Source organism: Limanda limanda, chromosome 1, assembly GCF_963576545.1.
Source record: "Limanda limanda chromosome 1, fLimLim1.1, whole genome shotgun sequence".
In the NCBI taxonomy this organism is placed as follows: domain Eukaryota; kingdom Metazoa; phylum Chordata; class Actinopteri; order Pleuronectiformes; family Pleuronectidae; genus Limanda; species Limanda limanda.
Genome location: NC_083636.1, coordinates 14,844,812 through 14,859,495, shown reverse-complemented (window position 1 = coordinate 14,859,495; position 14,684 = coordinate 14,844,812). Strand labels below are relative to the sequence as shown.

Sequence of the window (14,684 nt, the reverse complement as noted above, 5' to 3'; positions counted from 1 at the left end):
TGTCCTGCTTGGTTGACTTTTTCACCATTTTCTGAGAGGAATTGTCTTTTTAACATAGAGACAGAGGAGAGGAAAGGGTCAAAGACAGCTGGAGAGTGAAAAACTTGGACACAAAATCAGGACACACGTGAGTCTGCCTCACGCATCGCCAGCTTTCAGGGGGTTTTGCGTCCAGGTCCAGAGACAGAGACCCGGCAGGGCTGAGCTGGGACGCCTCCCTCACTCTGTGCCCATGTCTCAACAGCGGAGCGTTTCCCCAAACACCGGCTGTGAGGCGGTGACGCAGCGGACCATGGACACCAGGCCTGTCCGGAGGAGGAGAACCAGTGCTGTCCGACATCTGCTGCTGGCAGCCGCCTTCCTCGCCTGCAGCTCCCAACTGCTGGTGGTGGATGCCAACTCATGGTGGTGAGTAACTCATTGATCAATGTTTTTTTAAAGATTTTACCAAACTTTGGATGAACTGACCTCCATTTGGTGGTTAGAATAAGTTATATTTGTTGTTTTCGGTTCAAGATTTGATGGTATAATATCGTCCTCACCCTTAAAATTTGCATTTGAAATGTGCGTAATTTGGCTTTTACGCACGGGAGGTTCCGATTCTCCTCTTATCATCCTCATTTCGTGCGTCTAGAGTCTTGATAAAGATGACAGCTGGCACATTTTGAACCGAGGCTTCACTCTGTTTTGCCTCACGTTTGCGTGCGTGTGTGTTTTGGGGGGGGTTAGCTTTGCGTCGTGCCGCGATGTTCCATTCGTGTGGTGGAGCACTAACAATGAATGGAACAAATGTGAAGGCTCTGTCACAATATTTACCCTGGCTGAGGCCCAAATGGCGCTGTAAGCTGGCCTGCTGCTTCTGCGCCTTCGAGACCGTCAATTAACAACACACTTGTTCTTGACTTTCAAAAATGCATCTGTGGTAATGCAGTGGACTACGTGTGCAGGTTTGTGAAAACTCACCTGTAACTTTAATCAGTGCATGATTTGAGTCCTTAAAACAACATGGGAAAGGTGAGGGTCAAATATCCAAATGCAAATTGAAGATGATGCTCCCATTCCTCGAATAGTTTCATAGATGTGAATTGCATTTGTTGAAATGGACAACAAACTGATATAGTCATTCAAATTAGCTTCAAGAGTCTTTATAAGACACCAGAAAGAGTTAACTGTCATTTTCTGTGTTTTGGGACAGTTTTACTCTGTTTTCTGAGGCTGTTTTCTGAGACCAACACGATTAACATGTTTAATTACAGCACTCTGTTTGTTGTAAAAGAAAAAGAAACAGACCACGAAGATAGCGTCTGCAGAGATGTTCACCACAGGAGTCTATTTATCTACATTTTATAGGCCGCTTGCACTAATAAAACCTGCCTCTGAACTTTGTCCTCTGCAGCTCCGACCTGCTCTCACAGAGAGAGTCGTACATCACAGAGTCTCAGCCACTTTATCTGTGAGTTTAATAGATTCAGTTTATTAGTTTGAATCGAGGATTAACATGGCCTCTGTCTCTCAGGTCACTAGCTCTGACCCCGATCCAGCGGCCGGAGATGTACATCATCGGAGCGCAGCCTCTCTGCAGTCAGCTGTCTGGACTCTCTCAGGTAAGAGCCACAGGAAATACATTTTCAAATATATAAACACCACTCTTACCACTCTCATGATGTCAACAAGGGCTCCTAGAGTCTCTGAGCACCTTATCTTCCTACCAGCTCCTCTTCTGTACTTGGAGGGAGAATTTCCCTGCAGAGACGACTAAAGTATCAAACCATTAACTGACTAATCTCGGCTAATCTCTCCTCTTCTGCTGCTGTGTGGTCCGCAGGGCCAGAGGAAGCTCTGCCAGCTGTACCAGGACCACATGATCCACATCGGGGACGGAGCCAAGACTGGAATCAAGGAGTGCCAGTACCAGTTCAGACAGAGGAGGTGGAACTGCAGCACCGTGGACAACACATCTGTGTTCGGACGGGTCATGCAGATCGGTGAGTTGACGGATGAAAACAGAGGAATCAGGAACAGCGAGGAAAGTTTGTGTTTGTCAGTGAGTTAAAGGGTGATGGCAGATTCCAGTCCAGTGTGTGTTGGATATATAAGAAGCAGCTGCATCTGTTCCCTTTAGTTCCATGCAACTGTATGTGTCAGATTTGAAATCAAGTCAGATGTTTCTGTATAGCATGACACAAACATCAGGAGTGGAGTCAAAGTTCTTTTACAGAGTTGGCAAAGGAAAAACAATAAAATAAAAAAAAGTGCTAGAGGAAGATGCAATAAAAGACACATGAGATAAAAGTTAATCAGATAAGAAAGAGAGACATAAGCAGAATCAGAAGACCGAATCAGACATGTCAATATAACAGAGTTTGTTCATGAAGACAATTGCATTCAAGCTAAAAATACTGATTTCATTGATCATGCAAAAGTCCAAAAGCTACTGTTTTCTTTCTTTCTTTCTTTATACACTCCATCAAATCAGTAAGAAATGTTAAAACAGAAAGAGAATTCAGTGGCACCACTGTCGTCACTTATTTAATCTTTAAAACATCAAGAGAGAAATGACTAGCTGAATCCCCTGACGCCCAAACACAGCATCCAGACATGAACTGTACAGTAGCTCAGGTGATGGTTCTAATAATGCAGTGACTAATTTTGTCTTATTTTGAAAGGGATGTTATGGTGAATATCAGTGTAGAAAAACACGCCCATGGTGTTTGGACAGGTCGTGCAGATCATGATAGAGGAGGATGTTTGAGTTGAGTCAAATAACAGACTGAAATAATACAACAAATTTTCCTTCAGCCTTAAGTTGGAGGTGTGGAGGTTTGGTGGAGACAGATGTGATCCTGTGGAGATACGTAACATTCAGATTAAATGAACAGTTGTTGGTTTGGCTACTGACATAAAGTGGCACGTCAGGTAAATACTGTTGATTCAGGCAGTGTCACACTTATACTCATGAGGTGGGGATGTAGCCCCGTAGAAAAACACTAGAGTGTGTCAGGTAGTGTGATTGTGAAAGTCAACAGCCATTGAGATACTTGTTCCCACACAGCTTGATCATATTTTATCAAATTTGTGCTCTTCACTTGTTCCCTGTTATCATAATATTCAGGCTCCATGTTACGGTGTATTTTACTTGTTAAAGAGTTTGTAGTGAAGTGTAATGGTTTTTCGGTCTTACTGTCCTGTTGACCCTGTTGATTTTTCCTAAACTAATCAAATCTAGATGTGACATTAATTGAACTTGACCATTATTAGTCCTATTATTTGTAGTATTTAATATTTGGAAACCATAGACAAAAAAGAATCTTTCTTTCTCTCATCCTTTCTTTTTTTGTCGGTCATTTTTCTCGTATGGAAAACAAATGTCTGGATAGGATTGAAATTCAATTTTAGTCATATTTTTATAATAGTCATAACATTTCATTTTATATATCAATGAGAGAAGTGGGGTTTCTTTCTTTCTTTCTTCACCTTATGAGTCCACTTATTTGTAATATTAATAACCTTTCGCGTTTAGATACATAAATAAAAGTGGGATTACTTTGCGCCCACTTGTCGTTGGCACATTACGCGCAGGCGCACTGAGTCCATTCCCTCTTATCTAACCGGGGACATGAGTCGCTGCTGGACAAAGACCCAACGCGTAAAACCCACATCATTACCCAGATATAAAACGCTTCGTGTGTCTCCAGCCACTTTTAATAAATATCTCGGTGTCGCTCAGACCCTGGATCGGCAGCTTGAGCGTCTAATTCCCAGCAGGCGATGTGGGAAAGCTCCCATCAACAAGTAAGTGTGAGTTCCGCTGGGGGCCAGTCACTCCGCCAGTGGAGGTGTTTGCGCCTCTCTCCTCTGTCTGCGCTCCTCTGTGCGCCTCTCTCTCTATTGACAGTCGGAGGTGTGAGTCGCTCCATTGTCCTGCGGCTCCTCTTTTGAAATGCGCCGATGAGCTGACACCGAGCCGGCACATCCGGACCTGCTATTTGAAGTGGAGGCTCCTCCAGTCCCATAAACCGCTGCGCCTGCGTCTCATTATGATCCTGCTGCGTGTTTAACATGCGCCCTCGCCCTGCCTGTGTGATACTGCTGCAGGAAACCTTGAATGAGCAGCCCACACGACTCCCATCTGCATGCATACCTGTCTGTCCGTCTGTCTGTCTGCAGCCGGCTGTGGATTCTGTAGTATTCAATAGATCCACACAGCAAAGCACTTTTATGATAGAAAATACTCAAGTTATACTTTATATAACAGCACAATATCTTCAACACTTTTGGCCCTCATAGAACAACAAAAGTGCTGCTAATAGATGCACTGTATGAATGTGTGTGTGTATGGGTGAATGTAAAACTGTACTGTAAAGTGCTTTGAGCGGTCATCAAGACTAGAAAAGCGCTATATAAATACAAAACCATTTACCATTTAACACGATAGATAGTTGGATGGATGGATGGATTATGGATGTGTCAGGCACATTACACAATTAGCAATATGTATACATATACATATACAAATGTGTGTGTGTGTGAATTTTCTGTGCGGCATGTGTATTTATAAAAATTTGCTTGCAGTATAACACACTTTTAGGCTCCATAACATCTAAATCATCCCAAAAAATGTGTTAAAGCCCAAGAGTCACTGTTAAATATCCCAGACAGTAGTTTCATTTGAAATGATAGGAATATCAGAGTGAACCTGAAAAATCCCATAAAAAAAACTGTCAAAGTCAGTCCAGAGTTTCAGACTTTTGTGTGGAACAGGTCGACATTGTGTTGGATTCTCAATCACCGTGAGATCAGGTTTTAAATATAAGTTAAAGATAGAAAAATGATGATCATGTTAAAAGTCAAATACTGGAATCACCGCTCATAAATTGTCACTGTGGTGTAAATTCAGCCTCAGCCCTGTGGTACTGTGGGATTCTCAACTGTTTCACATGTAAATCGTGGAGTTTCACAACACTTTTTGTGGTCTTTGTCCTCTTTCTTACTTCCCTGTGTGTTGAAATGGTTTGTGTATTAATGTGGAGAATAGGACATGCCGGTTGTGTTGTGTATTCCCCAGTGTAAGATGGCGTTAGTCCCCCAAGTCAATAGAATTGGTTAATATGGGTTAGTGTGTTGCAACAGGGAGGGCAAAGCTGACAATTGCCTGGGGCCTCTATCTGAGAAATGGGCCCCTGAGAACAGATGAATACGTTAGTCCTCAGCAAAGACAATTTTGTGAGAACCTACATGGGACTGGAATGACAACACGGTCAGAAACCCTCTTAAAAGGCCCCATGCCACTAACTTCCTGCAGTTTGGTTGAAGACATTTCAATGTGTGTGCACTTGAACTTTATTATTATTTATTATTACTATCATTTGAAGATTGTTCCTTTTGGCCTGGGGCCTACAAAGTCCCCTGAAACCCTCATGATCCAAGCAACTGCAAAGAGTAAGCGATTAAGGATCGATCGCTGAAGTATTATTACATTTTTTTGCATTTTGTTTATCTTTAAAATGTCTGGATTTTGTCAAACTCTATAACTTAGCATTATGAGCTGATGGCTGGTTGAATAGCATTTAATTTATTTGCACATATATTAGATATAGTTCTGATGAACGTATATCTCTTTAATAATAATAAACTCAATTTATATAGCACATTTCGTAGCTCAACGTACTTTAAAACTATTTATGATGTACAATGAACATAAAATCACTTATAGAAAATTAGTGGAAAAAAATAGGTTTTTAAAAGATTTCAATAACATGGAGAGGATTTGATGTAACATGACATTTAGCGGCATCACTCTGTCAGCAGTTTGTAGAGGGAGTGTTTGTGAGGAAGTAGGTTGTGCAGATCAAAACAGAGGAACAGGAATGTTGTGGTGGAACATTTCTAACATACTTCCTCTTGTCTGTGAGAATAACAAATTGAAATTCGATGTAACTTTATATTGGAGGGGAAAACAGAAGCATCTCACAGCTTGATACAAGTACAGATGAAGACGTAAATACAGGTTTATTTATTAATTTGAAGGAACTGGTCCTAAAACATAAGAGGGGACGAGCCAGGACAATGACACAGAAATGACAAAAAGTTCCAAATGAGTGAGATGAAGCTGATCTGTTTCCCTCACGTGTGTCATGGACGACTGAGCTGGTATTTGAAGCTTCTGGGTTTAAACAGGTTCGGAGTTAGAGCCTAAAACCACAGCTATTGTCTATTGTTGGGTCGACAGGGGTGTGGGGCTGTTTGCTGTGTGTGTTGGGGAGGGGGCGAGTTAACCTGAGCAGCTACCCATGTTTCCTGTCAGGGGATGCACACACACACACACAAACACACACTGAGCAAAGCACTGATTACTTTAAAGTGACAGCCACTGTGACAAAATAAATCTTATTGTGTGTCAATTCTCACTTCAGTAAATTCTGTCTTCCTTCAGGCTCCAGGGAAACGGCCTTCACCTACGCCATAAGCGCGGCCGGCGTGGTCAACGCCATCAGCCGGGCGTGCCGGGAGGGCGAGCTCTCCACCTGTGGCTGCAGCCGGGCCGCACGACCCCGTGACCTCCCGCGGGACTGGCTGTGGGGCGGCTGCGGCGACAACGTTCACTACGGCTACCGGTTCGCACGCGAGTTCGTGGACGCCAGGGAGAGGGAGAAGAATTACCCACGCGGGTCGGCCGAGCACGCCCGCACCATGATGAACGTGCAGAACAACGAAGCAGGGAGACAGGTACGGAAACACACACCTGTACTTCTATTTTGTCTCTGGAAAAAAAAACAGGGGATGAAGTTCAGAGTTCTGGAAGTGAGTGTGTACCCATGACTCTTTACCCTGTATGTGTGTGTGTGTGTGTGTGAGTGTGTGTGTCTGTCTGTAAGGAATGTGTGTGTGAGTCAAGGTGGCCCCCAACTGCCTGACCTGCCAGTATGTTTGTGGGTGTGTATAGGTTATTTATTGGGAGGGTCCAAATGGTATAACTGCTAACGCCCTTGGAGTCTGGATAGGTCGCTAGGTCAACACACATTCCATCGGAGTAACACACACACACACACATAAATATATCCTCCTACACGAATGCAGCAGCATAATTGACAATCGCATTGTTGCAGGAATGATATTTTAAAGATGAAACTTAAGCAATTAATTGAGCAAGAAAACAACAAGTTAATACTTGTGATGTTTTATCAAACAAGCACGCTGAGTTTTTTGAGGCCTTTGAGTTTTTGTCCCATGCGGGCTGCCATCCCGAGACTCAATCAGACACTCTCAACTTGACGTAGGAGCGTGTTTGGCAATGCTCTCAGGTGGAGAAATGCACTAAAAGAAACCTTTCACCTTTGACTGGGATGTAAACACACATACACGAGTGTGGACACACACACACAGACATACACACACACACACACACACACACACACACACACGCACTTTCCTTGTAAAAGGTCCATTTGGGCATTCAGGTACAGAGTGGATCTTAAAGATGTGTTTATCTTCACTTTTATCTTCAGAGAAGCTTTGTTTAAGCTGTTTACAAGAAAGAGACGTTCAGCGTCTGTCTTTGTGTGTGTGTGTGTGTTTCCACGAGTGTGTGTGTGTGTTCAACTGTGCGCACAGCTCAGCTCCATTTAATTTGTTTGAGAGACTGTGTGTCTGGTTTTTTTGCGTGCGTGCATGTGTGTGTGTCAGAGGTCGGAGGTGAGGGTCTGGAGAGGTTGTGTTTCTGCTGAGGGTCCCACTGGGGCTATAGTGGAGTGTATGAGAGAAAGATCTACTGCTACGACCTTATATTCACACACACACTCACACACACACACACACGCACACGCACACACACACACATACGTAGTTCTGTAACACACTTCCTTTTGAATGACGTTTCCTCCCTCTTTCCAGTTTGATTCTTCACTTTCATTGTTGTCTGTCCACTGGATTGGAAGAGAGGAGAAGACAGGAATGAAAAGGGAAGACAAGTTTCTTCTCTCCTCCTCATCCCTTCTTCCTCTCTTTTTTCTTTCGGGACACGCCGGTTTGTCTTAAGCGGGATTTGTCTCGCTTGGTTGAACAAGGCAAACCACCGGGCTTTTGTAGAGGTGACAGGGGCGTGCCGCTGTGTATGTGTGTGTTCTTCAGTGTGTGTGTGTGTGTGTGTGTGTGTGTGTGTGTGTGTGTGTGTGTGTGTGTGTGTGTGTGTGTGTGTGTGTGTGTGTGTGTGTGTGTGTGTGTGTGTGTGTGTGTGTGTGTGTGTGTGTGTGTGTGTGTGTGTGTGTGTGTGTGTGTGTGTGTGTGTACAAGCGTCTGGAGACCGAGACACAGGGTGAGGAATGGGACTCCGTCACACTCCCCCGACTCTCAAAGCAAAGACCCACACACTCACCCAGGTCCACTGTCTCCGTTCCACACAAATCAAATGAGGCAGTGCTCGTCACATAGACACCAAAACAACTTGACGCACATTCCCGGTCTAAAGACAATAACAGGGCACTTTGTTGATCTAGACACAGAAGAGAACTTTCAGATGTATCTGTCAACCTGTTGAGGACACAAGCTCAACAGTTCTGATTTGGGAAATAAAAGAGAAATGTTCGCTCACCGGTTGATGCACACACAAGCTTTATTTGCCTTTCTCAGAGGTAAAATACGAATCTTCTGGGAGCATCAACTGGTGTGTGGACGTTTCTGGTCTGTGGGCTTTTGTGTACTTTCTAAATAAGATCATTCAAGGACTTCATCTCTGAATCCTGGTCCACGGAGCGATGTGCCAACAAACAAAAGTATTTTTTAATTAAAAGCAAGATCTTTCCAAAGATACTAAATGTGCCTTAGTTTGAATAGATGAATGAAACACACTCATTCTTTCTATTTCAGTTTCAAAAGCCGGCATATATGTGTCCCCACATTGCACAATCGCAGTCATAACTATCGGGCTGCATCTAGATGAGACGTGTTGACCTTTGCAGATATGGACAGATGATGAAATCTAGACCCTGAGGCTCATCTGTGTACTGGACTTTAAGCTGCTCCGTCCAACAGACACTGCAGTCTCTCGTCTCTTCTGTTCCTTGCTCCTCATTTACTGCTTCTCCTGTCACAAAGGCCGAGCTGTTTTCTCTATGTCTGCCCTATTATAGCACCGACTCAACCTAGTACTGACTCCCCACACACACACACACACACACCCTGCTCCTAACCCCTAACCCTGCCTGGGCAGAACCTATTGTGCTTGACACAGAGACCGTGTCTCCACTACGCATGACTGAACGTGTGTGGGTGTGTGTGTGTGTGTGTGTGTGTTCATAAGGTCCTGTGTCATTGCGCCCAGCAGGCGTGACCCACCGAATAGCTCAGTATGATGCTGGACACACACATGCACAGTTTGACAGTATGAGGTTATTTGAAGCTCATAATGTGTAGTAATGAAAAATGTTTCTATAGCTCTGTTCATACAAAGAATGAGGCTTAGAAGTTATTAAATGTAAATGAAAAAAATAACATCAATTCTAGTGGTAAAAAATGTAGAAGATCAGTAGATCCGATGTGAAATTGGGTTTGGAAGTTTGGTGGAGTTTGCCTTTCACATATGAAGAACGCAGCAGGAGACTGTTCGGTCGGACGTGTTCACGACAAAAGTAAAATGTGCAGGACATTCAGGCGAGGGGGGGGGGCGCCTTTGCAGAGCAGCAGGAGGCAGCACACGACTTATGAATTCAGCTGCAGAAATCACGTGTTGTTGTTCAAAGCACATGGACACTTGCATCGTCTCCTATCTTCAAAAACTCTAAGTTCACGTCTCCGTCAGTGAACTGAGGTTTGCTAGCCGAATTCCCACCTGGGCTCACTCTGACATTTTCTGGACATTTTACCAGGAGTCTGGCAGGAACAGTTCAAGAAAATGTCCTGAGCAACTGACTCTGACATTTGCATTCTCACATACAAGCCCCTCCAGAAAACATCAGGAACATGTCCAGGGTCCAGCACACGTCTGAAAGCATCTTAAGTTAGGTCCTTTTTTCAGCTGAAGTTCAAAAACTTGATTTGGTTCCCTAATATCATTACAAATGTCTTGATTATTGCATCTTATCAGTGGGTTGAAGATGGGGTCAGATATACGAGGATTCCCTCCTGAAGATAAATGCAAATAACTTTTAAAGAATGAATCCTAGAGTCTAAAAGTTGTGGTAGTAAAATTTAAATGTGGCTTTTTCTCTTCTACAATCGACAACATGTCATTGTCCCCTGTCCTTCTCAGCGGCTTGTTTGTCGGGGTCATCGGGGTCGAACGGCAGGATTGGAGGGTGCCGAGTGCTATGCCTGCTGGGTAGTAAAGTAGAGCGGAGCCGGGGTGGGAGGTGGGGGTCGGATGCAGGGGTGAGGGGCACAGAGATGAGAAGGTAATTGAGATCAGGCAACGCGAGGAGACACAGGGATGGGTTTGTGTGAGGAGCAGGAAATAATAGAATCTGAGTCAAAGGATCTGTTCTCAAATAAAATAACGTAATCCATGATTAGCGACACACTACTTGTGTATAAAGGATGTGTGAGTGTGTGTGTGTTGGGGAGGGGTGTGTGTGTGTGTGTGTGTGTGTGTGTGTGTGTGTGTGTGTGTGTGTGTGTGTGTGTGTGTGTGTGTGTGTGTGTGTGTGTGTGTGTGTGTGTGTGTGTGTGTGTGTGTGTGTGTGTGTGTGTGTGTGTTATGTGACTTGTTTACTGAACGCTGTTAAAGCGACCTGGTAAAACTGCAGGGGTGAAGGGCTCCCCGTAAAGTTCACTGCTGCCAGCATCATAAATCTCCTGTTTCCTGTTCTGGTTTTTATTTATTTATTTACTCACACACTCAAATATATATTGATTAAAAAAGTTTCGTAAAGTTGAAACTGAGCCGGAGCATTTTGTTTTTAAGTAAAATTTTGAAATAAACTTCACTCAGAGCTGCTGACTTTACAGCTCAGATAATAACATGTCACACTGTAACTGTTTATACATAGTCTTTCAAATGACTGCTTTCCATATAGGAGCCGTGTGGGAAAGTCAATTCACAATAGAGCCTCATTTCCTATGGTTTCCACTGGACCGTCTATTCTGAGTCAGATGTTTGTTTTAGTTTGGTGGAGCAGAATTGACAGTGTCAAAAAAAAGATCTTTTCTTTGTTTTTCTTTGCTTTGCATTTTCCCCCTTTGTTTATGCGTTTCTCGGCACATTCTAACAGTGAGGCGGGTTCTGCTCCGCCACACAGCGCTGACAGAAACCCAGAGACGGGCGTGTTTCCAGGTTTACAGCTGCGGAAAGATTATTTGGATGAGGGAACGTCCCCCCTGTTAAGTGCAGCGGCGCATGAACAAGTGCTCAGCTGGCACATGTGGATCTACTGTTACATTTAGTCATGTGGCAGAAGTGACTTAGAGGAGAGGGATAACAGGCTTGAGTGGAGAAGGAGAACTCGGAGTAAATCCCAAATCTGTTTAATAAGATAAAGTCAAATCACATCAGGTGAAGAAGTGCAGAGTTTGTGAGATTATCTTCTGCAACTCTTCACCTCAATTTTATGTCCGTATTCTTTATGTTTGGTATAGTTTTGATCTTATATTATTACATCATGCTTAGTGTGTTGCTCTTGTAACACAGCATTATCCAATATGGGTCTAATATGTTAATGTCATAGTGAAAAATGACTGAGCCGAGTGTGACTGTGTGAAATGACCCAAAGCAAAGAGTGCATCAAGTCAAACTGTATAAATTCAAGTTAAACTGTGAATCATCTGGATTTCCCTGATGTTTTTTCCCTTGGTTCAGTTTGCTGAGGTCATGTTTTCTGCGACCACTGTAGATGAGAGCGCGTACTGACACATGTTCACCACTAGATGGCAGCAGCGTAGCAGGAAACAGATGTGCAGGCCTCAGTGGATAATGTGAAATCCAGATCCTGTGTAGCTGATTTACTACTTTAACTTGATATGTGAGAAGTTAAACATGCAAACATCAAATTCCCTATATTACACTCTTCTACATCGATTTGATTTTCAAGGAAGGCTGCAAAAAAGTTTCCTGTTACATTAAAGTTTGTTGGATGTGGACCTTTTTTTTTATGATTATTTCATTGAAAACATTTGTAAAAGAATAAAATCTCCAGAACCCCTTAAAATACATGATAGTACATAGTTACCATCAGAGAAAAAACACAGATACTGGATGGATGGAAAATATACAGAGGAGTTTTCCTTTCCGTTGACCTTGGTTTGGATAAGATATTGATTAATGAGGCGTAAAGAAACGAACTCTGGGTGAAACGTCTCTCTCTCTGTCTCTCGCTCCATCAGGCCGTCTATAACCTCGCCAACGTGGCCTGTAAGTGTCACGGAGTCTCGGGCTCCTGCAGCCTGAAGACCTGTTGGCTCCAGCTGGCCGACTTCAGACGCGTGGGGGAGTTCCTGAAGGAGAAGTACGACAGTGCCGCCGCCATGCGCACCGGACGCAAGGTAACAAATTCATACCTGATGCACTTCTCCCTCAATGGTGACCCGTAAAATCTGAAATCTCACAAAATCCATCTTTTTCTTTATTTCATCCAGGGAAAGCTGGAGCAGGTCGACAAGCGCTTCAACACCCCGACCCCGGAGGACCTGGTCTACATCGACCCCAGCCCGGACTACTGCCTCCGCAACGAGACCACGGGCTCCCTGGGCACGCTGGGCCGCCTCTGCAACAAAACCTCCGAGGGCATGGACGGCTGCGAGCTGATGTGCTGCGGCCGAGGCTACGACCAGTTCAAGACCTACAAGCACGAGCGCTGCCACTGCAAGTTCCACTGGTGCTGCTACGTCAAGTGCAAGCGCTGCACGACGCTCGTGGACCAGTTTGTGTGTAAATAGCCCACATGACGGACAGTGGGCGGAAGGACAGACGGGGGTGGAAAAGGAGGAGAGTGGGGGAGGCAGTGGTGGGAGTATGGAGGGTGGACGGATCCAGGAGGGTGATTTTTCAGGGTTTTGTTTCGGATGAGTAGAGACGATAAGTTCCATTATCTGACAAAGCTGCTCTTATCTTTTTATTTCCTTCTCGACCTCCGATGAGAAAACACTTTTTCACATGCAGTTGCAGAAGCTGCTGTGTGGCCATGTTTGTGTTTGTGTGTGTGTGTGTGTGTGAACCGCCGAATGAGAGATGGATCGAAGAGGAGGAACTGGACGTCTTCCACGCTTTTTCACGACGGCTCTCTGAGATTTTGGTTTTCGCAACACTCCTGTCGTCACTACATCCCGATCACAGCCCTGAAGGATGGAGGGAAGGAAAGGAAGGACAAAGAAAAAGGAATGACTAGCAAAGGGGCTGATGGACTTGCAGGTGAAGGTGGAACAACTGGACCCCCCCAAAAAAAGAAGGGACACATATAACTAGTCGATGAGGAAATGATAAATAAATCTATGATTTAATAATAAATAAAAATACATATCTGTTTGTTATTTAAAAAGACTTGAGTGAGCCCGAGACACCGTTTGGAGTCACAAAACTCACTTCACGTGTTTGGGCATTGAACCTTTTTAGTGCTGACTGTGGTGTCCCCTCCGCTGTGTGCTTCTACCAACATTTTGACCTTTGACCCCGCAAGCAAAATCCTCACACAAACGTGACGTGCGTTGTGCTGAGGTTGCCAGACTCACGTGTTCGGGAATGCAGAAAAATCCAGAGTGCGTCGGTCAGAAGGGGGAAAACAAGAGGAGTTATTGGGCGGCAGGGTGGGGGGACAAATGGAAAATGGAGGGAATAATGAAAAGAGGGAAAGGACAAATGAATTTAATAGAAGGACAAGAAAGCAGCTGATCTCCACATCAAACTGGACCAATGACGTACAGTGCACGCTCTCCATCTGTCGGCTCCTCCTCACCAGAGAGCAGCTTCCCGACCAGTTAGCCGGCGCAGGTTAACGAGCCCGCCGCCATCTTTGCGAGGCGGCCGCTTAAACAAGCAGCTCACACGCCGCCAGTCCGGCAGCTCCGTGACCTTCGACTGACAGCGAGGCGAGCGCAGACCTCCATTAGTGAGATTAATGTGCTGTATCGGCCTTAATGTTCCGCACTGAGAGGCCGCGGGTGGAGCCTCTTCATCTCACACCGTTATGCAACTTATTAAGTCAACAAGAAGCCCTGTGGTGTCGATTTGGCAGCTCTGCCGCCAGTTAAAGCGTTTTTTATAACGTCCTTGTCGTAACAACACAGAATATTGTAGGTTTATGAGACAATACACTTGATGGACAGAACACGAAGGAGGACAGAAGAGGACTGACGAAACTGAACGTGTGAGCGCGGAGAAACAGAAAGGACTGCAACTGATTACTTTTTAAAGAATAGTAGATGAGAAAAGAAAGTATATTTTATTATTGTTTTTCATTCTCTGTTTTCTATGTTTTATACGTGAGTATTACGGTGTATTCTTTTGATAAACTAGTCTTCGACAATGAAGCTTTTGTTCCGTTTGTGAGTCCGCTGCAGTTTCTTTCTTTCTGAGAGGTTTGACCGCGGGCAACGTTTCACCGTGTTCACCAGCAACACGACGGCAACAGACGAGTCTTTGTCATCGATGGGGTGTTTTGGAAAATGATGCAAAATAGGAACAGGAAGTACAGACTTACAGTAATGTGATACACAAAGCAGGGGCCAAGTTTAGTGACGGAGAAGTTACTGAAAATCTGAAAACA

The 14,684-nt window shown here is 44.4% G+C and overlaps 1 protein-coding gene across 1 annotated transcript; it reads left to right on the top strand.

Moving 5' to 3' along the window:
* Positions 1-232: 232 nt before the first annotated feature.
* Positions 233-12,876, top strand: wnt5b (wingless-type MMTV integration site family, member 5b). Its single transcript, XM_061071000.1, has 6 exons — positions 233-408; positions 1,517-1,604; positions 1,826-1,985; positions 6,434-6,726; positions 12,310-12,468; positions 12,562-12,876. Exons 1-6 carry the CDS (start codon positions 233-235, stop codon positions 12,859-12,861), a joined length of 1,176 nt encoding a protein of 391 aa, XP_060926983.1. The 3' UTR covers positions 12,862-12,876.
* Positions 12,877-14,684: the final 1,808 nt, after the last annotated feature.

What these genes read in the sequence shown, in the direction of transcription:
- wnt5b (XM_061071000.1), top strand. Translation starts at nt 233, where the DNA reads ATGTCTCAACAGCGGAGCGTTTCCCCAAACACCGGCTGTGAGGCGGTG. An exon ending in GTGGATGCCAACTCATGGTG is followed by an intron (nt 409 to 1,516) that starts GTGAGTAACTCA and finishes TCTGTCTCTCAG; the next exon opens with GTCACTAGCTCTGACCCCGA. An exon ending in CGGACGGGTCATGCAGATCG is followed by an intron (nt 1,986 to 6,433) that starts GTGAGTTGACGG and finishes GTCTTCCTTCAG; the next exon opens with GCTCCAGGGAAACGGCCTTC.